This window comes from Mustela erminea, chromosome 2, assembly GCF_009829155.1.
Source record: "Mustela erminea isolate mMusErm1 chromosome 2, mMusErm1.Pri, whole genome shotgun sequence".
In the NCBI taxonomy this organism is placed as follows: domain Eukaryota; kingdom Metazoa; phylum Chordata; class Mammalia; order Carnivora; family Mustelidae; genus Mustela; species Mustela erminea.
Genome location: NC_045615.1, coordinates 20,469,235 through 20,495,960, shown reverse-complemented (window position 1 = coordinate 20,495,960; position 26,726 = coordinate 20,469,235). Strand labels below are relative to the sequence as shown.

General features: G+C 37.1%; 1 protein-coding gene across 6 annotated transcripts in view; it reads left to right on the top strand.

Moving 5' to 3' along the window:
* The window catches only part of TTC29 (tetratricopeptide repeat domain 29), a 236,286-nt gene that overhangs the window by 71,318 nt on the left and 138,242 nt on the right, over positions 1-26,726 (top strand). For all 6 annotated transcript variants that reach the window (XM_032332464.1, XM_032332460.1, XM_032332461.1 and 3 more), the window contains 2 exons: positions 8,615-8,827; positions 16,468-16,553. In XM_032332464.1, the coding sequence (XP_032188355.1) occupies positions 8,615-8,827; positions 16,468-16,553 (299 nt within the window). The remainder of the gene's footprint in view (positions 1-8,614; positions 8,828-16,467; positions 16,554-26,726) is intronic.

The following is a 26,726-nucleotide window of genomic DNA, read 5'->3' as shown; positions in this document are numbered from 1 at the left end:
GTACAGCTGCACCGAGCCGACAGGTCTTTGCCACACTGAATAAACTGTTCTGGAGGCAGTGTTTCCTCTGAGTGGCTGAGATGAGGCACTGCCCTAGAAACATCGCTTCAGAGCTACCACTGACCAAGGGTGAAACAGGTGCTGGATGAAAGTTGGATGTGAGCGGTTGCACTCGCACCTTAAGTGGCTCTTCATACTGAAGAAGTGACACTGTTCCCTTTAGTTTTTAGTTTTAAAGCATTCCGCGTAGCAGGCTCAGTCATGTTCCCTCCAAATGGTAAATCTAAAAAACCAAAAAAATAAAATAAAATAACCCAAAAAGAGCAAAGGGCATGAGAAGTTTCTGAATGCCTAGGAAGCACCAGGCACCCTGCACGGTGCCTCAGCTGTTTTAATGCCCTTTGCAGCCACACCCCGAGGCTGGCATTGTTACTCTTGGTTTAGAGCACTTAGAGAAATGGTGTGGATGGTCCCGTTATGTCATGGTGTTCAGGTTCAAACCTTATTCTCTGCCTTTAAGGTCAAACGTTGGGACACAGTTTCTAAAAAGGGGTCACTTGAGAGAGTGAGGTCACTTGAGTGGGCCTTGCGCAGGCATTAACTCTGCCACCTACTTGGTGTGGGCAGAGGAAGAGGACCATTGAGGCTCGTTTTCCTCATCTCTAGAATGTAGATACTAACACACATATATGTAGCAGCTACTGTCGTGCGAGGCTCACAGTGAGCGCTCAGCTGACATTGTTTTTCTCCCTCCATGCTCACCTGAATAGGTTATTTTCCGTTTGTTAGGTTTTCGTAATACCCCAAAGAGCACATGCTTATTGTCGATCAAAACGACGACGTATTGAGGAGACGTTAATACTCCCCTCACTCACCTCCATCCTCTGTAAGTTAATCAGTACTGATACTTTGGTATATATGCTTCCATGCTTTTCTCTTTGCCCATATCAGCATATACACACAATCAGAATGTGGTTTAAAATGATGAACAATATATAATTCAAGTAAGAATTACATTATTGATTAAGTCCAATGCAATATCATTCATTAGTTGATCTGATGTCAATACTGACGTTATTGCTCCTCAGACTTTTATACTTGCCAACACTTTTTACTTAGTATTTTAAGATGAGGTGGCAATGATTAAGGTAAAACAATTTATTATACGGGGGAAATAGTAAACTTTGTACACTCTACAATGGCTAGCATTTAGTCCTATTGTTTTACATTATACAAGTGCTTTCCATTTTTAAAAATTATTTAAGGAATTTTGACACTTACACACATTTGAAAAAAAGTTGCCTAATGCATAATCCTTAGAAATTGCAAAGCTTCGATAGAAACCAGCTATCTGAGGTTTATTATAGCAAAAGGCAGTCAAGCTTGTATACCATTTCCATCATAGACCACAGTTCACCTATCTAAAATTTAAAAAAACAATAATTAATATCAATCCCTTCAGAATATTTTAGAAGTGCAAGCAAATCTTCTGGGTTTTAAAAATTAACTTACTAGTGGGGTGCTTGGGTGACTTAGTCGGAGTTAAGTGTCCAACCTGTGATTTTGGCTCAGGTCTTGATCTCAGAGTCCTGCGATCGAGTCCTGCATTGAGCACAGTGTCGGGTTTTGTACCAAGCATGGAGCCTGCTTAAGACTCTCTCTCTCCTCCTCCCTGTGTCCCAACCTTCTCTCTCTCTCCCACACTAAAAAAAAAAAAAAAAAAGGAACAAAAAACAAAAAGCAAAAAAACCACATTAATTTATTAGTATTGTCAACATCATTGATAGACCCTTGGTAAGTTTCTCCTGAACCTGTCTTCCTGGGATCCTCTTCATTGCCTGGTTTAGTGACTCATATTTTTTAATGGAGGCATTGTAGCATTCCTGCAATGTCCATCTGAAATCTTTGTTTAAAATGATAAAGAAATGATTCCATTTTTAGAAATAGCATCTTAAGTTTCTTCTAAGTATCCCAAAGTAGTTACTCAAAAGTTATGGGCACATTTTCCTCCTGGTTTATTAAGGATGCTGTTGAGTCACAGAACAAAATCTTTGTTTTCTAGCATTCCATTTTGCAGTGGTGTGCATTGGGTTATAGTCAGAACAAATCTCCTCTGACAAGAGATAAACCCTTGCAAATGATAGTTTCCATTGGAAAGTGTGACAAGCCCTTAACTATTTCAGCATGTATAGCCATTATAATTATCATAATTGAATGTAAAAACCTAAAGATAATATAAATTGTTCATGCAGTTAAACTAAAATGGAAAGCAATGTCTTTTGTTTTTACAAAAGAGCGATAACATTTTTCTCTTTTTGTTGCTGTTCAATATTGCTCCTAGCAGATTTTATGTCTACATTGTATGGAATAGTAACTTAATGCCAAAGATGTCCAGTAGCTCCAGATTAAAATGTAATATAACATACATAAAGCTTTATTGTTCCTTTAGGTTGTTGTTTTAAGCTAAAGTGGAATATTTCCCTAAATTCCTCAACAAATGTGCACAATTTACCACTAAATATGCTTAAGACTTATACCAGTGCTGCTGAAGAAATAGGCCTTATGGACCTGTCAAATTATTTTCATGCAATTGTTTCTGGAGCATTATTTTTACTGGCAAATGTACAAGTTGATAGAAAAGGAAATAATTAGCTACTTTCAGAATTGCTGATGCATGGAACTAAAAGAAGCCAGTCTGTGCATCTTAGAGATTGTGACATTTTAAATTACCTGAATAATACTGGGAGCCATCTTTGGACATAATTAACACCTTGCCTAATTACTGTCAGGTCTAGACAGAGTCACACTTTATTTATGAAATATTGTTTTATTCACACTTGCTTTCACCCTTATTATATTGCAAAGTTTAGATTTGTGTGCTGTTTTCTTAAGTGGAGCAACTTCTTTTTTTTTCTTGTTCTTTTTTCTTTTCCCTCCCCCTTCAAGTAATCAATGCACTGCTGAATGAGTTCATTTTAATGCACTCAATCATGCCTCTAATGTTCGTAGCTTACGGGCGCAAGCATCAGTAATGCAGGAATGTTATATGGCTTTAGTTTGGGCCATTTCATAAAATATTCATGGAATCAAAAATGTGCATCAAAATAGCGGCTGGGAGAATTACATTTATGTTCCTGCTTTTATGGCAGCTTCACATTTAAACCCATTTGTGTTAATATCTAGTCAATCTTCCTACTTTAAAAAAAAACTAAAATGGGAGAGATCATATACATTCTCTTTTGCTTAATATTTGTTCTAGACATCTGCTGTGATACAACAAATATCTATAAACTTTCAGAGATGTTGTGCAGGGAAGAGGGGTAAGCAACAATTTGGATAATACCCAAATATATAAAATCTTATTTTCTCTACATAGCGTTTGTCTTAACATCCTACCAAGCATTTTGCAGTTTACCACATTGTTTGGGTTTTGTTTGTATTTTTTGAATAAATGGATGGATTTCTTGGATGTGTGGGCTTTAGGTAAAGTGAATCTACTTTGTAAGAGTTTTCTTGTAAGAGTGCACTTTCCTTCAGGTGAAAAGCTGTAAATGCATACCAACCTCCCTATTGTTTATGTAGATGTCCTGTAATTATTTCTAAGACAAACAAACAAAAACCCCAGAACCAAGGCATAGTATATTTCCATCCATACCAGGAGACTTGTTTTATACACTTGTCGGTGTATCTCCTAAGTGCTTTCTGGTAGCACCTTGTATTATTGAGTGAAATTATTTCTGATGGTCTTGGTGGAGGACTTGACTCCCTCCCACAAAACATTTTGGCTCCATTTTCTTCCTCGAAATATTCACTTCACTTGAAATATTAGTGATGTCTCTGGATTTTTGCTTAGCATAGAACCACACATTCCAGGCACTTAGTTGAGCCCTAGTTGTCTTTACCGAGGTTACTCCCAAGACCTTTGTTATCAGAGGGATGATGAAGATTTGCTTGTAATTCCTCCTGCCACTTGAGAAAGCTCACATGCCCCCAGAGACCTTTCCTATGGATGACTATTCCTGAAAGCTTCTCTTTTCTCTCTCATTTTCAGTTAACTTTTATTTTTGTGGTACCTTGTTGTAATCCTCTCTGCCCTCTTCTTCAATGGAAAACAATGTTACCACGTGACAATTCCAGAGAAGGACAGTTGTCTAGACACTTGTCCTTCCACAAAATTCATTGTAGGATCTGGAAATCTCACCTGTTTCTGACATTTTTTTTTTAAAGATTTTATTTATTTATTTGACAGAGAGAAATCACAAGCAGAGAGAGAGAGAGGGAAGCAGGCTCCCTGCTGAGCAGAGAGCCCAATGCGGGACTCGATCCCAGGACCCTGAGATCATGACCTGAGCCGAAGGCAGTGGCTGAACCCACTGAGCCACCCAGGTGCCCCTGTTTCTGATATTTTAAAGTTTCTTTGGTAACAAAGAGTAGACTATATATGAACACTTTAAAGAAGTTACAACAGGATGCTGTAAGTCAAAATACTGGTTCATGATTTTCATTTATTTTTACATTTAGCTTTGTCAAAATGACCATTATAATGATGGCCTTTTGTAATATTTCTCTCAAGTACATTAAATTTAATTTTTTTCAGATAAAACAGGATACATTATGTCTTAATAAATATTTAGTCTTAATACTAATATCAGTCTTTACCCAGAAAGTAAGAAAATCTTTGAACTCCTACTCATAGTTGAAAATATAAATTAAATGGAAATTATTCCATTGTTAATCATGCTTAAAGGGAAATACTTGCATATTTAAATTACTATGCTCCCTTCATAGTATAGACTATATTTTAATATTTTAAAATCAAATATACCATATTATAATATGTGCTTTCGATTCTGACCAGCCTTCAGAAAGTATAGCCAAGTCATTTGTGTGCTTAAGATTATTTGGATCAAAACCTTGTTGGCTTCTGTACTCGTCTGTTTGCCACCAAATAAGTTTAGAAATACATTTTCCACATCTGAGAACGACTGGAAACACTACTGTCTCTGTTTAGGCACCTCGGTTTAAAATAGAATCCCCAGTGGCCTCATCTGTGGCATTGTGGTTAAGGAAGGGAAAGTGAATCCTAGATGTGGCCACAGCTGACTAAGTCTGGGGCACCCTAGGAATTCCAGGAGCCCCATGGATGTCACCACATGCTTTATGGGAAAGTAGGGAATTTAGATGCAGGATGCATAGCTGGTTATCCATCAGGCTCCTTCAGAAAGACCAATCAGAAGCACATTAGGGGCTAAAATCTGTGCTTTTATGTTAGAAATTACCTGCGATTGCCTGAATAGAGTCAAAGAGTTATAGAACTAGAAAAGACTAGAAATCATACAGCTCTAACATTGTTTTTAACTTGAGAGATTTATGTCCGGAGAATGGAACTTACTTCACCCTTATTCCTGAGGCTTGGTTTCTTGACCAGCACCTGGGGTGGTGGAACCAAGAGGCATGGGATTTTTATGATCTTGGATTTAAATCCTAAACATCCCTTTTTAGCTATTTAAGTCATTTAACCTTTGTGAGCCTCAATTTTCTCTTTAACGTAAAAGTTATGATAAAATATACTTCATCAGTTTGGGGAAGGTTAAGTAAGATAATGTATGGGGGGAAAACTTTCCATCTTCATGAGCATCCAGTAGGCCTTCGGGAAAGAGTAATACCTTGTTCTCTTTCTCCCCAGCATCTTGGACCAGGCTCCATTCTCATGAGAAACCTTAATTTTACTCTTCTGAGAGCTGAACCTTGGCCAATAATCATGAGCTAAGTAAGACACCGATGAGCCCTCAAATCTTTAGTAAAAAATCAAACTTAACCTTATTCCAAGGTTGCTGGCCATAGTAACCAACTGAAACCAATGTCCCTGAAACCCCCCTGTATTTCATTTCTGCTTAGACAGCCTGTCCAGGATGCTGAATAGCACCTGTAACACGAAGAGGAGTCTAGCTGTTAGGGAATACAAACCCCACCTTTTCTCCACTCTTCTCACCTTCATTCCTTTCTCCATTCTCTCTACCTCTCCTTTCCCTACTTTCTACCTCCCCTTCCTCTCCCTGCCTCTTCTTTCTGCTCCCAGGTAGACCAGATCTTGGACATGGCCATCCGTTCTCATAATACTATATTCATCTTTCTGCCTCATTTGCATCTCATTGTAATTAGTGGGTTATCCAAAGCTTCACCTCCTGGCTCTCCTCCTGGAAGTGTGAGTGAATCTTTTATTTTATAGCACACCTTTGGACCCTCTGTCCAACTGGCTGTTGTGTGTAACCACAGATGCCATTAGGTCCTTCCTAGTCTCCTTACAATCCCAATTTTTTTTTTTCTTTTTGGAGCTAACTGGTTTACTTATAGTTCCCTGTATCTATCTTTCCCTATTCACATGACCAAAGAGAAATATGTGCCTGTACTTTATGAGTAGATGGATGCTGGATGGGAAAGAAAAAAAAAAGAACTCTGGTATACATTTTTCTAGGAATACAGAGCTATACTTTACAGGCAGAAATATAGTTAACAGAGGAAACATAACACACATATATGTCAGTGCTCCATTTGAGTTTTTAAAAAAACGAGGGTCATGGGTATTTGAGGAAAGGTGTTTCTGGTGACAGGTGCTACAGGAAAGAGATGAGAAAGTATGCCTGCTATTGTGGGAAGTAAGAGAAAAACTGTGAGTTAAATGTGAAGATAGATTAGAACAGTGAACTTCAACCTTAAGTATTTGCATCAAAATGAAAAAGGATTGGGCATCATTTTAAAACAGCTTCTATCCTATATTTTTATTACAAAATAAACATATTTTGATGATAGAAACATTAGGAAATACCAATAATCAGAAAGGAAATTGAAACCATCAGTCAACCAAGTAACGCTGATCATGCTTTGTAAATGTTTTCTGTTTTCCAATATTTTCTTACCACAAACACCTGTCCATGTAATGAAATATTCTTGTATAGTATCATATTTATGGCTCTGTAGTCTTGTATCATGTGAAAATTTCATAAGATAAGTTTCTAAATGTCTCTGCTGTACACATTCCCCTCTCTGTGTGTATCCCAGCATCTATGCCCTCCTGCATGGTGCAACAGGGGCTCAGACTGGCCATGTCTCTGCTCAGTGTTTTTAGAGGTTATTTGCTGATTATCTACTTCTGTTTATTGTCTTTCTCTGTGAATGCTGTTCTTACTTATGTGTATATACTTTACTACTTCAATACTAATTCTGACATCAAATTCAGGGCAAAAATAGGGGGAAATTATATGGAAGAGTCATGGCAGCGGCTGCCATACTCTATATTATCTAACCTGTGATACCTAATGAAACCTATTTGAGAAAATATGTTGAGCCTGATAAGACTTGCATAGGTTAATTTAATCAGCCATGGTAATAGTGGAAAAAAAAAAAAGACTCAACTACATTTTTTGCAGGAAGAATAAGTTATGCTTAGAGAATGCAGTGTTCGGGTATTGAACATATATTGATCCATTTCTCACAATAACACCTTGAATAGTGTACACTATCATCCTATTTTGTAAAAGAATTTTGTAAAAGAATTAAACTCATGCACAGAAAGGGTAGTAATTAGCCTGAGACTGAACAGCGGAGAGGGTAAAGCTGGGATAAGCACCCAAGCTGCGTGCTTGGAGCCCACACCAGTCTTAACCACTACTATTGGAATGCCCACATATAAGTGCCTTCCCAGTTGATTTCAGTGTAGGTAACTCCCAGTACCGTGAAAGCGTATTTACACTGCAGAGTATTGTGAGGATTTTCACAAGGCAGTTCACACATAGAATGCAGTCCACAGCGTGGAACTGCACACTACTCTTCCAGAAACAGGCTTGCTCGTAGTTCAAGGAGTGAAATGACTGAAAGCTAATTTGGAGTTCTGGCTTTGAGACGATATATTTTGAATTGTATTATAAAATATAATCCCGAAAAGCAGTTAAGTTGTATTTTAATTACTAAAGATGAAACAGAATATACAAATGCCTGCATAATAATTGAATTTAAAATTTGGAACAGACGCCTCCTTTCTTAAGGTAACTGAATCTTCTTGGGAATGAAAGAGGTGCTGTCTGTTGAAAAGCAGCGTAGGAAGGTAGTGGAGAGCATGGGTTCTGAACTCAGACTGCCTGGATGTACAAAGCCACTAGCCGTGCAATCATGGGCAAAAATCCTAACCTCACTTTCTCGTCTGTAAAAATGGGGTCATAGCAATCCCTGTTTCACAGGATTGTTTTGAAGATTCAATGAGAAATTCATACAAAGCATGTAGCACCTGACCTTACGTACATAATGTCAAATAAAGATCAGCTAACAGCACTGCTATTAGTAATTATTACTGGGTTTTCACCCCGTTTCTAAACATGCGTGATCCTCTACTTGCCAAGACACATCCAGCAGGTGTTCATCCGAAATCATCGCTGAATCTGAGGTCCAGATTGAGATCGCTCCTTTCCCAGGAGCTTATGTCTTCTTCATCCTTAGAAATGCTTGACTGTATTCCATGGTCTCCACCCCCCTTTAATAGTAAAACACAAGATGTGTACAAAATTTTTGAAAATGTGCTCTGGCCTGTGGTTTATATTTATGAATGGCTTTTATTCTTCAGGTCAGCTTCTGGAAGCTGCTGAGCATTATGAAGCATTCCATCAGTTGACGCAAGGGCGGATATGGAAGGACGAGACAGGCCGCTTTCTCAACTTGTTGGCCTGTGAGAGTCTCCTGAGGACATACAGATTACTCTCAGACAAAATGCTGGAAAATAAAGAATACAAACAGGCCATCAGAATTCTAATAAAAGCTTCTGAAATAGCCAAAGAAGGTGGGTGGAAAAGAACACTCTCGCATCGCTTCCTTTAATGGGCAGACACTGCTTCTCCCAAGAGTGAAGTAAACCTCGTCAAGTGTTTGGGTGATTATTTCCTATGAAATGCAAAGACAAATGCCATCAATATACTTTCAGATTTCACTGTAAAACAGAGGTGCCTTAGTGCTGACAACAAGAAACCCATTAATTTCCTGAAAGCTTTATCTCCAAAATTATAAGCCTCTGGGAGTAGCATTATAAAACAATGAACCTATAATGACAAGGTAAGGTCATTTGCAAAAGTTAAGGGTGTGTGTCTGTGTGTGTGATTGAGGGTGTATATTTCTCTCAATCTGAGAGACCTCTCAATGTTTGTAAGTCCTTATTGTCAGGTAAGGGAAGATAATGATAAATATTTAGTTAGGAGTAACAGAAAAATAGAACTCTGGTATATTTTGGACGCTTGCCTGTCAAAGTGTGGCCTTTGCACTGGTAGCATCAGCGTCACTAGAAGCTCATAAGAAAAGCAGCATCTCAGGCTCCACCCCAGACCTCCTAACTCAGAACCTGCAGGTTAGGAAGCTCCCCTGGTGATTCATATGCACATTTACAGCAGTAAAAATGCTTTCATTTTTTTCATTTTTTTTCATTTCAATATTTCCCTCAATATTCTATATCATGTGTATATGTGTAAAATATAAAGAAAAAATTTGGAGCATATACTCATAAGCTTTTACTTTGTAAAATGTAAAGATATTTTATTACCATTTATCAAAAGAGTTGACTTATTATGAAGGAGAAAACGAAACTATGCTCCTTAAAGTGTATTAGTTCAGGATATATTTAATTGATTGGTTTATCAAGTAACATATGGTTTATTTGGAATAAGCGAGACTGAATTTCTGGCTGTGATTTTAATTTTCTAAAGAGTTAAAGTAAACATCTTAGCTTATTCTCTCCGTTACTTCTTTTTAATGATATTATAATACTTATAGGAAATCACCCTCATTGAAAGATGTATCCCACTGAATGAACTGCTTTTGAATGACTGGTGATCTAGTACCTTCCCCAAAGGGGTAAACAGTCACATGAATAGTTAGCCCTTAGATCAATTTCAGCAGCTAACTTTAGTCAGATGGAAGGTTATGTGGATTTTCCATAGAAAGTAATGTATTAATTAGGAAAAAGGTATTTTGCTTTAGGTTCACATTTGCTAAATTGTAAGGTAGTTTACAAAGAAAAAAGGCTCCGAGGATGTCTTCACACAGTCAGAGCCTGCCAGACAGTCTCCTTTTAAAAGTGTCTTTTACTTTTCAAAGGACAGATAAGGAGAACAGGAGAAATCTTATGCTAGGATAATTTTTTAAATATCTTTTAAAGGTGATAAATATTTGCCCTGCGTTTCCTGTATAACAAAGTAGATAGGTTAAGGGATCACACAGTATCTTACAAGAGCTCTGACAACAGCTGAATGCCCTGGGACAAAGTATTTCTTCTTGCTAGTATGTCTTACTTTAGTTAAGGAGACTGAAGCAGCAAACTGATGATTGCCTATCTTATGAAGCATGCCTCCCACCCTTGTTTGCATAACATTTAAGGAGTCCTGACATACACTGTGGCCCAACTCCTTTACTAGGGCACTTGGTTTAATGCACAAGGATAACACTGGCCATGCAGTGGTCTCATCTTTTGATTATTCTATTTATTTTCATTTTTCAGTCATTCATTGGTCTTTAGTATAGTCTCAAAGTTGTACAACCAAAACACTAATGCCAAACTCAGTAGAAGTCACTCTCCATATTCGACTTTCCCTCTCCCCTAATAACTATTATGTTACCTTCTGTCTCTTTGGATTTAACTATTCTGGAAAGTTCATATAAATGGAATCACATACTGTGTGTCCTTTGTGTCCAGCTACTTTCACTTAGCATAATGTTTTCAAGATTCATCCATCTTATAGCATGTATTACTACTATATTCCTTTTTTATGGCTGAATAATATTCCATTGTATGGTTATGTCATATTTTCTTTATCCATTCATCAGTTGATGAACATTTATGTTTCTCCCACCTTTTGTCAATTATGAATAATGCTACTATGAACATTTGTGTACAAGTTTTAAGTCTTTTGTCTCCAGACCTAGAAGTGGAATTGCTGGGTCATAGAGTAACTCTATGTTTAACTTAAGGAAGAGATGACATAGAGTTTTCTAAAGTAGCTGTCCCATTTTACATTCTTCCCAGCAATGTGTAAGGGTTTCAGTTCTTCCATAAGCTTTCTCACCAGCACTTGTTGCTGTCCTTCTTTTTGTTTATAGCCATCTTATTAAGTATAAAATGGCACTACACTGTGGATTTAATTTGTATTTCCCTGTTAGCTAATGATGTTGAACATCTTTTTATGGGCTTATAGCTCAATTGCATAGCTTCTCTGTAGAAATGTCTATTCAGATTCTTTGCCCATTTTCAAGTGGGTTGTCGATTTATTATTGAATTGTTTTAAGTATTTATGTATTCTAGGTGCAAGTTCTTCATCTGAGATATGACTTGAAAATAATGGTTTTCTTTTCACTTTCCTTTGAAGCACAAGTTTTTGATTTTGGTGAAGTCCAAAATAATTTATTTTTTTGTTTTGTTGTTTGTGTTTTTGGTATTATAACTAAGAAGGCTTCTACAAATCCAAGGTCTTGAAGATTTACTCCTACATTTTATTCTGTTTTGTACAATTTTAACTCCTATATTTAATTAAGTCTATAGTCTGTTTTTTTAAGATTTTATTTATTTATTTGACAGAGGCGCCCCTATAGTCTATTTTTAAGTGTGTGTGAAGGGGAATATGATAAAGGTCCAACTTTATGTTTTCCATGTGGATATCCAGCTGTCCCAGTACTATTTGTTATACACACTATTCTTTTCCAATAATTTGTCTTAGGACCCTCATCAATAATTAATTGCCCATAAATGTGAGGGTTGTTTTCTGGACTGTCAAGTCTATTGTAGTGATCTATGTATCTGTCCTTATTCCACTACCACATATTCTTGATTATTGTAGTTGTGTAGTAAGTTTTGAAATTAAGAAATGTGAGTCCTCTACTATCCTTTTTCAAGATTGTTTTGGCTATTCTGCATCACTTGCATTTCCACATGAATTTTAGGATTACCTTGTACATTTCTGCAGAAGAGACAGCTGGAACTTTCATAAGGATTGAATTGAAACTGTCAAGAAATTGGGAGAATACTGCTACCTTAACACTAAATTTTCCAATCCATGAATATTGGTTATCTGTCCATTTATTACATATTTCATTTCTTTCAATGATGTTTTATAATTTTTAGTATATACAGCTTGCCCTTTTGTTAAATTTATTTCTAACAGTTTTTTTCTGATGCTATTAGAAATGAATTTTTTTCTCTCATTTTCAGATTTTTCACTACTTGAAGGTAGAAATAAAATTAACTTTTGTATGTTGATCTTGTATCCCCTTAATGTGTTTATTTGCCTTAACGGTTTTTTGTGGATTCTTTAGGATTTTTCCATGTATAATATTACATTATCTGCAAATATAACTTAACTTCTTCCTTTCTGATCTCGGTGCCGAGTGGTGACAGAATATACAACCCACAAAACCACTTTGGCATTAAGAGAATTTGAATTAAAATCACTTGAAAAACAACAGAGATATAAGAAGGGTATGTAATCTCCCCTTTTCCTCCTGAAAACAGGAGATTAAAAACTGCCCTCCCTGTGCCACAAGAAACATTCTTCTATGAAAAGTCAAAGCCAAGAGAATTCTGTACAGACTTTACTAAAATAATCTTTATTTTCCTTTAGCCTCCCTGCATTGCTTAGTTACTTTCCCACAATCGCCTCCCTTTGTTCAATCCAATGTTGAAGCATGTAGATTTTACAGTTTCTTTGGCTCTTCATTCCTTACGAACGTTCCCATGTCACCTAATACGTAAATTGGTGTTTTTTTTTTCTTCTATTAATCTGTCTTAAGTCAATTTAATTCTCGGGCCCAGCCAAAAAGCCCTTAGAAGTTCAAGTCTGCCTCCTTTGCAATGTCTTTACAATGCCATTGTTTTTCTGGACTGACTGCACTAGCTAGAACTTCCAGCACAGTGTTAAATAGAATTGATTCCAGTATACATCTTTGTCTTCTTCCTGATCTTAGGGTGAAAGCTCTCAGTCTTTTGCCAATTAAGAATAATGTCAGCTGTGGGATTTTTGTAGATATTCCTTAATGTTATTAAGTTCTCTTCTAAGTTTGTTGAAGATTTTTATCATGCAAAAGATTAAATTTTGTCAAATACTTTTTCTCCATCTATTAAGATGGTCATTTGGTTTTTAGCCTTCCTATTCATATGGCATATTACTTTGACTGATTTGCATATGTTGAATCAATCTTGCATTCCTGGGATAAATCCCATTTGATCGTGGTACATAATCCTTTTTATATGTTGCTGGATTCACTTTGCTAATTATTTTTTTGAGGCTTTTAGTGTCTATATTCATAACATATTGGTTTGTAGTTTTCTTATGATGTCTTTATCTGGTTTGATGTCAAAATAATACTGGCTTCATAGAATGATTTCGGAAGTGTTTTCTCTTAATTTTTGGAAGAGTTTGTGAAAAATTGGTATTGATTATTCTTTCAATATTTGGTTGAATTCCCCAGGGAAGCCCTCTGGGCCTGGGATTTTCTATGTGGAAAACGGTTTGATTACTAATTCGTTTGATTACTAATTCAGTTTCTTTACTTGTGGATTTATTCTGATTTTTTCTTCTTGAGTCAATTTCAGTAGTTTATACCTTTCTAGTAATTTGTCTATTTCATCTAGTTTATCTAATTTGTTGGTATAGTTGGATAATATTCCCTAATAGTCCTTTTTATTTCTCTAAGTTCTATAGTGATCTTTCCTCTTTTGTTCCTGATTTAAGTAACTTGAGACATCTCTCTTTTTTCCTTGTTCAGTCTAGCTTAAAGGTTTGTCAATTTTGTTGACCTTTTCAATGAAACAATTTTTAGTTTTGTGGACTTTCTCTATTGTTGTTCTATTTCACTTATTTCCAGTCTCGTCTTTATTATTTTCTTCCTTCTGCTTCCTTCAGATTTAGTCAGTTCTTCTTTTTCTAGTTTTAGAAGGTGAAAAGATGTTCCTTATTTTTAAAAATAGGTATTTATAGCTATACAGTATGCACTGCCTGGATCCCGTTAGTTTTCATTGTTGTTTTGTTTGTTTGTTTTCATTCATTTCAAAGTATTTTCTGGTTTACCTTCTGAGTTCTTCTTTGACCTACTTGTTATTTAGGAATATATTTAATTTCCACACACTTGTGGGTCTCCCATATGCTTTGTTATCAATTCCCAATTTCATTTTCTTGTGAATACCATTTTCTCAGTTGGATCTACTACCTTGACAGCAGTACTTAATATTGAAACCTGCTTTTTTCTTTTTACCCCCCACTTAGCACTCTCAATTCCCCTTGCCCTGCTGTATATATTTTTTTCTACCAGAGTATTTATCACCATACAATTTACCACAAAATTTATTATGTTTATTGTTTATTTTGTATGTCTTTCTGTCCCTTTCCTCTAAAATGTAAGCTCTCCAAGGACAGAAAATGTTTCTGGTTAGTGGCGTATTCCAAGTGCTTAGAGCTGTGCCTGAAACAGAATAGGTCCTCAATAATATTCAGTGAATTAATGAATTAGTGAATATATGTTAGCCAAATAACGAATGAAGTTTTAAGATATATTTTAATGAAACATTTGAGTTATTCCCAAACACATTGTCTCTACCTATTAGACCCCTATGATGACCCCCTCTTTATATTCTCTACAGATATACAGTATGAGAATGGACAATTTAGGTCTTGAAAATGAAACACCATATTTCCTTTAACCTGAATGATTATTAAATCATTAAAGCCAATACTAATTTAACCCACCCAAATAAACTACACAATAATATAAATAGTATTTTGCCTTTTTTCCTTTGGCATATGTGTCATTCAACTTTAATAATGCTGACATTTCCCTCCATTATTTTATGCTTTCACTTTATCTTAATTTTGTTTCATTTAGGAAGCAAGAGAAGTTCTTGGGCTTAAATCCTATTTTAAAACTAATATTTAGTGTGACTCAACTGTTTCAATTAGCTGCCTCAAAATCTATCAACAAGGGTCGATTTTTCTTTTCTTTGCTAGGCTGCCCTTTACATAAAATTGGATGCAAATGGTGATACTAAATCAGCACATGCCACTGTTAGTACTTTAACACAGTTACAACATTTAATAGAGCAACTACAACTTATAAATAATCAACTTTTAAATATGCAAGAGGCAACTTCCCGTCATAACCTCTCCTTCCTACCCCTTCCTCCCCTTCCCTAGGTCCATCCTTATCCTCAGCACTTATAAACCTATAGCAGAGAAGTTAAGGCCCAGATAAATTGTAAGAGTTAAAAATCCCCAGGCTGGATCATTGGCACCATCAACTCTGCTGAAGTGAGATTTTCAGGGTATAATTCTCCGCAATCATGAAATTGGTTGAGAATAATAACAATACTGTCACTGGCATTTGCCATCCTGTTTTCCTGTAGTGTTTCAGTTGAGCCACTGCCTCACAAGTGGTAATTCAGTGAGTCGTGAGAGAAACGCAGTGTGGAGAATTGTTAGCTCCTGCTGAAATCCATCATGGCTGGAACACAGAGTTCAGACATCTAAAGGAGGCGGGAGTGGGGGGTGGGGAGGTGTAGATCCTCAGGCATTTGTATTACCCAGGAGTTAGGTAACACTGAAAGCCAAAAAGTAGAAAGAGGATAGTATTCTTTTCAAAACTAAGAGCCTTCAATGGTCTGGTAAGTCTGTTGACATATATTTAGTATATAAATGTGAAAACGTGTGTATTTATAGATGGTATGAGATCTGTCTTAATGAAGCACCTTACACATCTACACATATTGCTTTGGAAAGAAGATTTTGATAATTCCTGGAACAAAACACATTCAAAGAAATTAGAAAGTCTACACAGTTCCTTTGAAAAGATGATGAAAAGCGTTACTAGTCATTAGCAAAGACAAAATGTGTTTGGATTTCAAAATACACATGGGATGTTGTACCAAGAAGGCAAGGTGTCAGTCATTTTCACCCCAGGTTTTAACCGATAGCTTTTAAATTAAACCTAATCAAAACAATAATTCCTTAATTTGCTAATTATCTGCCCTGTTAGAGACTTGCCCGAATGTCCCTTTCTCCATGTATATGTGTTTGTGCACCCTGTAAAGCTGGTACCCTTTACCAGTTATTCCATGTCTGTAGCAGCAGCTATGCTGCATGACTGTGAGCCTTTACATAGTGGACTAGTGTAGAAACCACATATGCATCTCAAAATGATGATATCAAGCTGAATATGTAGAGGAAAACTCCTCTTAATTACTCTGCTAATGCACTATAGTCTAACATTTATGAGTCACGTAATTTATTTTAACATCAGCCTTTTAAGATCAACACACAGTGAAGTTCAGGGATTGTTCGTAAGTCTGTACACTTTGTTACAACTTTCTGCTGTCTTAAAAAGCAAAAATTCTGTTCCTTGTAGTAAATCAGTTTCTTTCATGCCATGACAATTTTTCTACATTTTCAACTTTAGGAAGTGACAAAAGGATGGAAGGAGAAGCTTCCTACTACTTGGGCTTAGCATACCTAGCTGCTGAAGAGTATGAAACGGCATTAACAGTAAGTTGAAGTAAACTTTTAATCATTGCCATTTTTAATGTTTACTATATTGTATTTATTTTACTTCATATGTTGTTATAAAACCAACAGAAATGGGTAGTCCTCTACCTTTCTATAGAGACCAAAGCAGAATAGCAGTTCTAGAAGAAGAAAAAAATTGGTTTTATTGCTTATGGTAGGCAGTATGTAATCAATTACCAAGAAGTGCTTTAGGATACATAAAAGTTAAATATGTGGGGTAATGTGACCATCTACACTCATTCCCATATCATTGAGGATAGACTTGGGTTAAATGATGGCAAAAAGTAAAAAAAAAAAGAAAAGAAAAGAAAAGAAATAAAAATCATAAACTTATAATAAATAATCATAAATAAATTATTAAAAATAAATAAAAATCATAAGCTTGTGATTTGGGAAATTTTGCTTGGAAAAGACTGTGTTTATGCAGTCGAGTGAATTGCATTGCTATGGACCTTTATGGGGGGAGGCAGCAAAGATGGAGAGCACTGTTGATTCCGATCTGAGAAGTAGCCTGCTCCATGATGAAAATCAGTGTGTGTCTATTTTATGACCAAAGTTCTGGTGTTTGGCTAAAAAACAAACAAAAAAATGTCCGGGCTATCTTTTCTGTATTATAACAGAAATCATTTTTTTCTTTCATTTTTCTCTTAGCTCTAATATAGTTCAAGTGTAGTTTCCCATTTCACGTATATCTCTCATAATCATTTTTATCTGATATACAGTATTGGCTTTATCTTCAGCTTCCAGGATTTTGCATTTGCTATTTTAGATAGTCATGCCAAGGAGGATTCATCATGGGAAATAGATTGTTCTAGATGACTCATCTGCTTACTAGTTTTTGGTTAATGACATACATTCAGCAATGCTGTGTTCCAGGGAACACAGAAGCCAGCACTTCCTTTTAGCAGCTACTTTAATGAGAATGGCCAACTTGAGAATCTAACTATAATTCCAGGCAGGAGGAATAGGGTTTTCTGAGCCGGGAGATAAGAGTGGTTGATTCCAACACTGAAGATTAGGGAGGTTGCACAGAGAGCTTTTCAAGAGCAGGATTTCTATAGACAAAGTGTGGGAGTCAAGGATGATAGGATATTAGATACACACACACACACACACACACACACACACACACACTCAACATGAACAGACTTAGTTTGTTTGGGAAGCAATGAATTGTCTGGTGCAGGTATGAAATCAAGATGGAAAATTAGGTGAAAACTAGCTTATAAATTCTCTCTCTCCCATTCTCTCTCTTTCTCTCTCTCTCTCTCTCATGGGCAATGCAAACACATGGCAAAATAAATTCAGGCAATACAATAGAGTTTACACTGAAAAATAAACCTTCCCTCCCTCCTGGTATTCAGTTTTACTGTTCTTTTCTCAAAGGCAAATGTGGTTTCAAGTTTCAGGTTTATTTCTCAAAAAATATTTGTATATATGTATACCACATAAGTGAATAAACATATATGTATTTTTCGTTGTTTACAAAATTGTAGTACTTTATATGTAGTGTTCTGCATCTTGAGTTAACTTCTTCCTCACTAATGCATAAAGACGTGCCTCATTTTTAAAGGGCCACGTGGTGTCCCATGTTATCGTTGTACCATAATGGATTTAACCAGTGCCTATTGGTGGGCATTTAGGTTATTTCCAACCAGACTGTATTGCAAAGGGTGTAGCAGTGAACAGCTTTGTGCCAAAGTGAGAGATGGTCTACAGAATCAATTCCTAGTGGTGGAAATGCTGGGTCAGGGAAGAGATAAATTACTTTTTTTTTTTTTTTCTAAACTTCCCTTCAAAGAAGCTTCATCAGTTTACATTCCTACAAAAATAAATAAAGGTACCTGCTTCCTTTGGACATTAGGTACATATGTGTAATATGTGCCATGAATGTTTTTCCAGACCACTGTTTTTTTTTTACTTTACTTGTGAAATTTTTCCATGCTAAAATTCCATGGCCAAATTTATCGACCTCTTTTTCCATGACTTCTGGACATTCTTAGGAAGACTGTCCTCATTCCAAAATTATTATTTTTTAAAATTTTATGGAGGGTTGAAGGGTTTTAAATGCTTTGCTGAAGAGTGTGAAACTCATTTTAAGCAATGTGGGAATTTTAATGATTTTTGATGAGGCTGGTGATATGATCACATTAATTATTCCCAGCTGTTTATTAAGCACCCTCTGTATGACAGACATCATGCCAGGCACAGATCTGGTCTATAATTGCAGAAGATAACGCTACTGGTATAGTCTAGTAATGAATGGATTGAAGGAGAAATATTTGGCATCTAAGGGGCAAATTTCTTGAAACTGGTACTTCTTTCAGAAAAGTACTTAAAGTTTTCCTGAAAGTATGGAAACTATAACTCAAACATAAATCTAATGTTCATATTAGCTGTGTGAACTTGGACAAGTCCCTTAAACTCTCTAAGTCTCAACTGCTTCATCTATTCAAGGGAACTAGTAAGTACACTTACTTTTTTAGTGTGTAATGGATTGAATGGTGGTCCCAAATATCCACTTCCTAATCCCTGGGGCCTGTGATTGTTACCTTATTTGGGAAGAGAGTCTTCGCAGATGTATCTAAGGGCCTTGAGATGAGGCGATCATCTTGGATTATCTGGGTGGGCTTTAAATCCAATGACAAGAGGCCTTTTACGAAAAAGGCAGAAGGATATTTGAAACAAATGACAAGAGGACACATACAGGGAGAAGACAACCACATGAAGATGGTTCAGAGATTGGAGTCATGCTGCCACAAGTCAAGGAATGCCAGGAACCACCAGAAGCTGGAAAAGTCAGGAAGGATCTTCCCCCAGAGCTTTTGGAGGGAACATGGCTCTGCTGATACCTTGATTTCAGACTTCTAGCCTTCAAAACTGTAAAATAATCAATTTCTTTTAAGCTACCTAGTTTGTGGTAATTTGTTGCATTAGTCCTAGGAAACTAATACATATGGTGATTAGGAGAGATCATTTATATAGAGTTTTTAAAAAGTGCCTGCCTTGGGGGCACCTGGGTGGCTCAGTGGGGTAGGCCCCTGCCTTCAACCCAGGTCATGATCCCAGGGTCCTGGGATCGAGCCCCGCGTCGGGCTCTCTGTTCAGCGGGGAGCCTGCTTCCCTTCCTCTCTCTCTACCTGCCTCTCTGCCTACTTGTGATCTCGGTCTGTCAAATAAATAAATAAAATCTTAAAAAAAAATAGTGTCTGCCTTGCATATAATAAACATTTGGTAATTGTGAGCTTTTATTATTTTTACTCTAACTTAAGTCTCTCGACTTCAACAGTAGTAGTGAAGGTGGAAGGAAGTAGTTGCAGAAGTTATGCAGGACTTGGAAGTAGACGAAGTACGGAAAGTGGGGAAGACAGAGTTCCTCAGATGGCCCTAGGTTCCTGGATATGAAACTGGATGGATGCTGCTGTCATTCACTAAGCTGGGGAATGCTACTGGATACCCAGGCTGGCAGAGAAATGGGGAGTTCACTTTCAAATATGTTGAATTTGAGGAGTTTGGAGTTACCCAAGGAGAGATCAGATAGTGGTATATGTAGGTCTATAGCTCAAGAGAAAGTCGAGTTTGGAGCTACTATACCATTCGATACTGTATAAATCTTTAAGTATTCAGCATATTGAAGCACTGGAGTGGAGATTTCCTAGAGAGTTTATAATGATGAATAAAAAAGGCCTGGGACCAAGACTTGCTGAAGGTGGTTAAGTACAAAGCAGGGGTATCCGGGGAGATAGGAAGAAGATCAGGAATGGAAGATCACATACAAGCCAAGGAACCCCGGGTGTGTCTAAAAGACAGAAGTATGCAAACCCCTTCTGCCTCCTATCCCAGATTTTGGGCTGGAATGAGAGCTCCTTATAGATACTTCCTGTGAAAACTCAACCCCTCCTCCCAGGCATGTATCTTGGTGAGAGTCAGCATTAGTTAATTCTTGTCATTTATTGCTGCAGCTGGGGTGAAGGCTTTGGGAAACACTGCAGCCCATATTCAAGGCCCCAGGCTTACTGCTACAGTAAAGAGTAGCCTTTGCATTCAGGAAGAATGAGGGACTGTTGTCAGAGCCCAGGTCTTGCTTATGGTAGACTATTGTTGTCTCTTTGGAACATAGCTTGCCCAGAACTGAGGGCTTACAGGAACTAAGCTTAAAGTTTGGACCAAGTCCACGGGCAGAGCTGCAGGACCAAAGAAAGATCTGTTGTCAGATCTGGATACAAAATGCTAAGAGCAAAATAGAGAAGGCATCAGATTCACCGTTGTACAACAGGAAACGGAACAGGTACCAAGAAATCACCAAGGAACAGGAAGCTGGAGTTGGGGTGTGCCTGGGATGGAGAACGGACCATGAGCGTTTGTCCCTGATTCAGGCCATGGAGTTCTTGCTCAGGTTGATCTTAGAAGGCAGCCTGTTTGTGCCATTGTAATGAAACACTTCCACAAAACCTGACGTCTTGCTTTGATTTCCAATGAAAGGTCATGTCTTTTCCTTCTCTTTAATACCTAACTTTAGCCACTCTCCTTGCTTCTTTTCCAAGGTAAAAGGTCTAAAACCCCAGAGCAGGACAGAGCACTCCTTGTTTAGTGAATAGGTTATAAAAAAAAAAATACATGATCAATTAATAAATAGGATTGACTCCTTGATCGATTGATGAGATATCTGCCCAGTTATCTAATCACAAAGTAAACATTCAACATACAAAATATCTTCTCTTTTGAAATTCTCCCTTACCCTACCTCCCCACCCTGGGCAGTATGACCAACACTATCTTCATCTGTTTGAGGGCCTGGATGGTGCTGCTGTCGCAGTGTGGCTGTGGAGAGGGGGCAAGAGTGCCCTGAAATTCGTGTGGTCATGTTGGAGCCGGCCTGAGACAGCAGACAGTTACACTCAGCATTCCCCTTCCCATTTTATAGTCTGTCTTTCATTCTTGGCTTAAAGTCCACATACTCTCTTTATTCCCTTATTTGTATTTTAAGCTTATAATTTGGAAGATTTCCAAGTTTTTAGTACCATACCCTACATTTACCCTTTTTCCCTCATGAATTTTCTCCCTTTCAATAATGTTCACCCGTTTAAAGATGTTTACGTGATTTGTTCAAAGAAACTTGGTTTAGAGAAACCTGTCACAAGTAAATATTGATTAATAGTTTTGATGATCTGAAACAGAAGGGATTTTGAAATTTTCCTGATGGATCTTAATTTAAGGGCCTTAATTTATTAATAAATGATGACTACATTAATAGAAGAATATTCTGACAAGCATATGAATAGTTTGTTCATCCATTCTTTGCCAATAAAGCGTTATTTATTGGATGAGAGAATAGGGTTAATCTAAGACAAGATAATGGATTTATTTAGGGTTGAATCCCTGCTAATGAAGAAAGGGTATTTGGGGAAGAGAAGTGATAGTTACTCTAATAAACTTATGCAGGAGGTCATCGAGACCCTGACATTTAAAGGTGAAAATGCTACCTGCATTTATCAGGTGCTGAGAAAAGAAATAGTAATTCCCTTTGGCCATCATCAATTTAGACCCGCACATGTTACAAGTAGAGTAAATTCTGAATTTTAGAAGATAAATGTATCTTATAAAGTCTTAAAATTTCAAAGAGAAAAATATTTTACTTAAAGTCACATTCAAGGCTTTTGCAAAGTTGGACCCACTTCTATAATCAAATATTGCAAACATAAAGTTAATTTAAGAAACAGAAAGTCTTCTCTTAGCACTGTTTTATGCATGGATTTTCTTTCTCTCTAAATATTCCATTCCACTTAATAATTTCAGGAACACCAACTTTAACAATCCTCAATACATTCAGTGAATTATTTGCTTCTCATTATTTAGCAATAATGTAGCCTATCAAAAATTATACTATGAAAGCAAAATTCATCACATTGATACTTTGTTTGCTTTTATGGTATAAGATTCATCACATGTACTATTATTTAATTATTCCATATATAAAACAGTAGCCATCTTTATATTTGCATACTTGTCAGCATCTTTATAATAGCTTAGAATGCTTCTAACATTGGTGTTAGCTTATATACATGGTTAACCTAAATCTCTAGCCTTATCAGCAGCATCCCATAGAAGAATGCAAATAAATAATGTATCAGAAAAGATAGTTACACTAATATTCTAGCAACTCACAGATTGTTGATAAATATTAACAATAAAGGATATAGATTATAGTTGTGAAATGATACATTCTTAAGGTTTTGCTAGGTAATTGAAATTAAATTGTATTTATTCTGTCAACTCAGTATACACAAACAAAGGGAAAGTCATTATATATCAGAAGGCATTTCTAACAAAGAATGACTTTTAGACTTAGAATGTTTAGCTAACCGAAGTTTGGGGGGAGGTAATTCTTGCAGTCGTTCCTTTTTCTATTTAGTTTATAACCTTCTGCCTTAAAAGTCACCCCATCCTTGATAGCAGTGGGCTCTTCATCCAAATTACAGTCTACCTGACATACAGATACCTTGGCAGATTCCACAGTAATGTACATCAAGCAGGTTTTCTTTTTGGTCACTTTTATAAGTGAAGACTGTTATCTACTCCTGAAACCATTACATGGCCCAAATAAATCCACATTCCTCACAGCTCACTTTCAGTATAATATCGTATTAAAAGAAAAAAAAAATCCAGCAAGCTAAAAGAAAAGTAATTTCAGTTTCTACTTACTTGTCCTCAAAGAACAGTAAAAGAGATAAAATTCTTAACTCCCAGTAACAGTTTTTAAAATCCTCTCTCGTTCTATTTTAAAAGATCTTTAATTTGTCTGTCTGTAGATATCTTGAAGCCTGTATCCTCACGTCACTCTCTAAACCCAAAGTTTCCTCCAGTATTCCGCTCACTCATGGTTTACCACTCTCACTTCTTCTGTCCTTCTGTCTCTCTTCTCTCCCTGATCAAGGAATGGGGGGTTCTTTTCAGCAAGCTCCCTTCTACTTCTTACATCCCTCCTCCCCTCCCACCCCAATGATAACTCCGATCTGCATGATAAAACCCAGGAGGAGTGGGGCTGGTTTGGGGGAGAAAGGAAGACATACTAAGCAGGCTGTGCCAGAATGAGTAGACTGGGAAAGGGGAGAAAGCAAATGCTCTTGCCTTAATTATTTTTTATTCTCTTGCACTACGTGCGACAGATTCTTGAACACAACATGTCATAAGAAAAAAAATGTAAAGAAAAAATAGTAAAAGGAGAGAGAGGGAAAGGAAGTAAAGGTGCCAAGGTGAAGGAGAGGTCAAGGAAGAGGCTCTCTAAGGCTCTGTCTGCAGTCAGGTCCTTTGTGCATTATTTCAAACACTTCAACTCTGCCAAGTTCTGTACATGTGCAGAATATGATGATATGGTACATTTTTCTTTTTCTTTCTTTCTTTTTTTTTTTTTTTGAAGATTTTATTTATTTGTCAGAGAGAGAGAGGGAGAGAGAGCGAGCACAGGCAGACAGAATGGCAGGGCAGGCAGAGGCAGCGAGAGAAGCAGGCTCCCCGCCGAGCAGGGAGCCCGATATGGGACTCGATCCCAGGACGCTGGGATCATGACCTGAGCCGAAGGCAGCTTCTTAATCAACTGAGTCACCCAGGCGTCCCAATATGGTACATTTTTCTGATGGACCATACCTGCTAATGTATGTGGGCTGAATAGGTTTGTCTGTAGGAGCATTTGCTTCTGTGCATCTGCATGTGTGCCCTCTTCCTAGCTGCTTCTGGCTCCTTGTAAAGGACTCTTCGAAGCCAGTTTAATACGATACCATGACACCTGGTTAGAGTCTACAGATGCTCACATCTGCTGCCGAATCTTTGACTAATATAAGTTTGCATGAAGTAAAGGCAGTAAATTGTAGCATTTCTTGAATAAGGAGCTCTCCACAGGCTTTTAAAAGTGTATTTAAGAACTCTTTGGAGTGTGAGAGCAACAAAATGGCTGAGATGGTGGGCTTTAACATCAGGCTGATGGAGGACCGAATCCCAGCTTTGCTCCTGCCTCATCATCAGACATTGCACAAGTGACTTCCGCTTTCGAAGCATTAGTTTCTTCATCTATAAAATAGGGACACTGTGGTCCACGGCCTCAAAACGCTTTGTGAGAAAGTAAGAAAATGTGTGTAGGGTTTGTGGGGTAGGCATTAACATATAGAGAACCATAACTATTGTATCACCATTAATATGCATTAACACACTTATTTTCCAAAGGGCAGAGATGGTCAAACATCTATAAAATCACGATTTCTGGGTTTTGCTCTAGGCCTCAGTATTCCCAAACCAGTAGTTAACATAGACCAAAATGTTAAATATATAGACGAAAGTCTATATCAGAGATGTGGATGTAGGAGTTTATTTGGGAGTTCTATTACATGATAAAAAAACGCCTTTTTGTAATACAGTTTAAGTGTATATAGCAATAGCTCTCTAAGCGTTAAGTGGTCCAATATTTGAGCTGACAGTAGGTTTTGATGTACGATCTTTATATGGGAGGTAACTATTATATAGAAAGAGCCTATGGGAGATGCCTGGGTGGCTCAGTTGGTTAAACATCTGCCTTGAGCTCAGGTCATGATCCCAGGGTCCTGGAATCGAGCCCCGCATCAGGCTCTTGTGCTTCTCCCTCTGCCTCTCCCCCTTGCTTTTGCGCTCACAGGTACTCTCTGTCTCTTTGTCTCTGATAAATAAATAAAAACTTTCAAAAGAAAAAAAGAAAAGAAAGAGCCTATGGTGCTCTAGCATGTGCGCTAGAAGGCATGGATCCTAGTCCTGAGTGCTGCGTGCTAGCTATTTACCTTAGTTTAGTCACAGAACTTGTAGGCTCAGTTTCATGTGTCAAACAGGGATGCAAACAGGAAGCAATGGCAGCTTCACTTTTTCTTTGTGAAGATCAAACGGAAAAAAATGTATGTTTACACTTTAGACTAGAAACAGTCTTCAAATGTAAGATACTATTATTACCACAGGCTATGATATAATTAGCACTGAGTAATGATAGCAATGATTCTCTGGTAGGTAGCATTTATTGAGTATCTATCCCAAGTGCTGCTTTATACCTAGTTTTCAATTGTAATTTACTAAATTTGTCATATGTAAATTACAAAGTGCTTAAATTTATCTTTGTATCAACACATATTTGTGAGGGAAATGTAATAAACCGACATCGGATAGAAAACTTTTTCCTACTAATTTATTAATAACTTTCTCTTGAGTGAAAAAAGAAATGGGATTTTTCCCCCAAAAAAGGAATTTGAGTACTTTCTTTATTTAAAGATCAGAGCTATTCACTACCCATTAAATAGAAGTTGCTTCACTTGCCAGTTAGAAAATCATTACCTAAAATTGACCCTTCTGTTCTTGCTTAATAGCCTCAGTATCTGAGGAGAGCTCAGATGCTGGCACAGAGGAAATCATGGCCTCCTCTCCCCAGAGGACCACGGGTTATTATACAAAACATGCAGACAATTCTGCTTGCAGCCAGTTTGCCTCCTGGTACTGTGTAGTTCATCACCAGCATCTGAAGCATGCTAAAGAGGGCTCGCCACTCAGCTTGAGACGATTCAGGTGTAAGCTCAGGGGTCTCAGCAGTCATTTTCCTGCTTTACATCAGAGTTCTCATCCGCTTTATCCTTTTGTCCCATGACCCACCTCAGGCAGTCTCCTTCTTGGGAATCTAAAAGGAGCAGCTGTTACAGATCCCATTTCCCCCAATTGTTGCCACACAGATCTCCTGTTTAGCATCATCCCCCTCTCCACACATGCCCCTACCAGCACACAAATAGCACTTTCTTTTCATCCCAGAGGTTCTGCTATAAAGAAAGGCTCAAAATATCCATTATCTGACAAAAAAAGTGGTAGGATTAGAAATACTGATAGAGGAAAATAGTCATATTTCCTAATTTTAAAAAATATGTATTTCTAAACACACTGTATTATGTTACCAAAATTATTATAAGCAATAATTTCAAGCATGGTGTTAATATGTATTCCGTATCTGAATTTATTTTATACCTTTTGAACAGTTAGCCTTACTTGGAAAATAGCATGTTAAGTAGTTCATGAAAAATATGTTTTAATAATTTGGAGATTATGCTAATATAAAATGTTTTCCTAATAATTTTGCTACTGTTATCTTTGTATTTAAAGT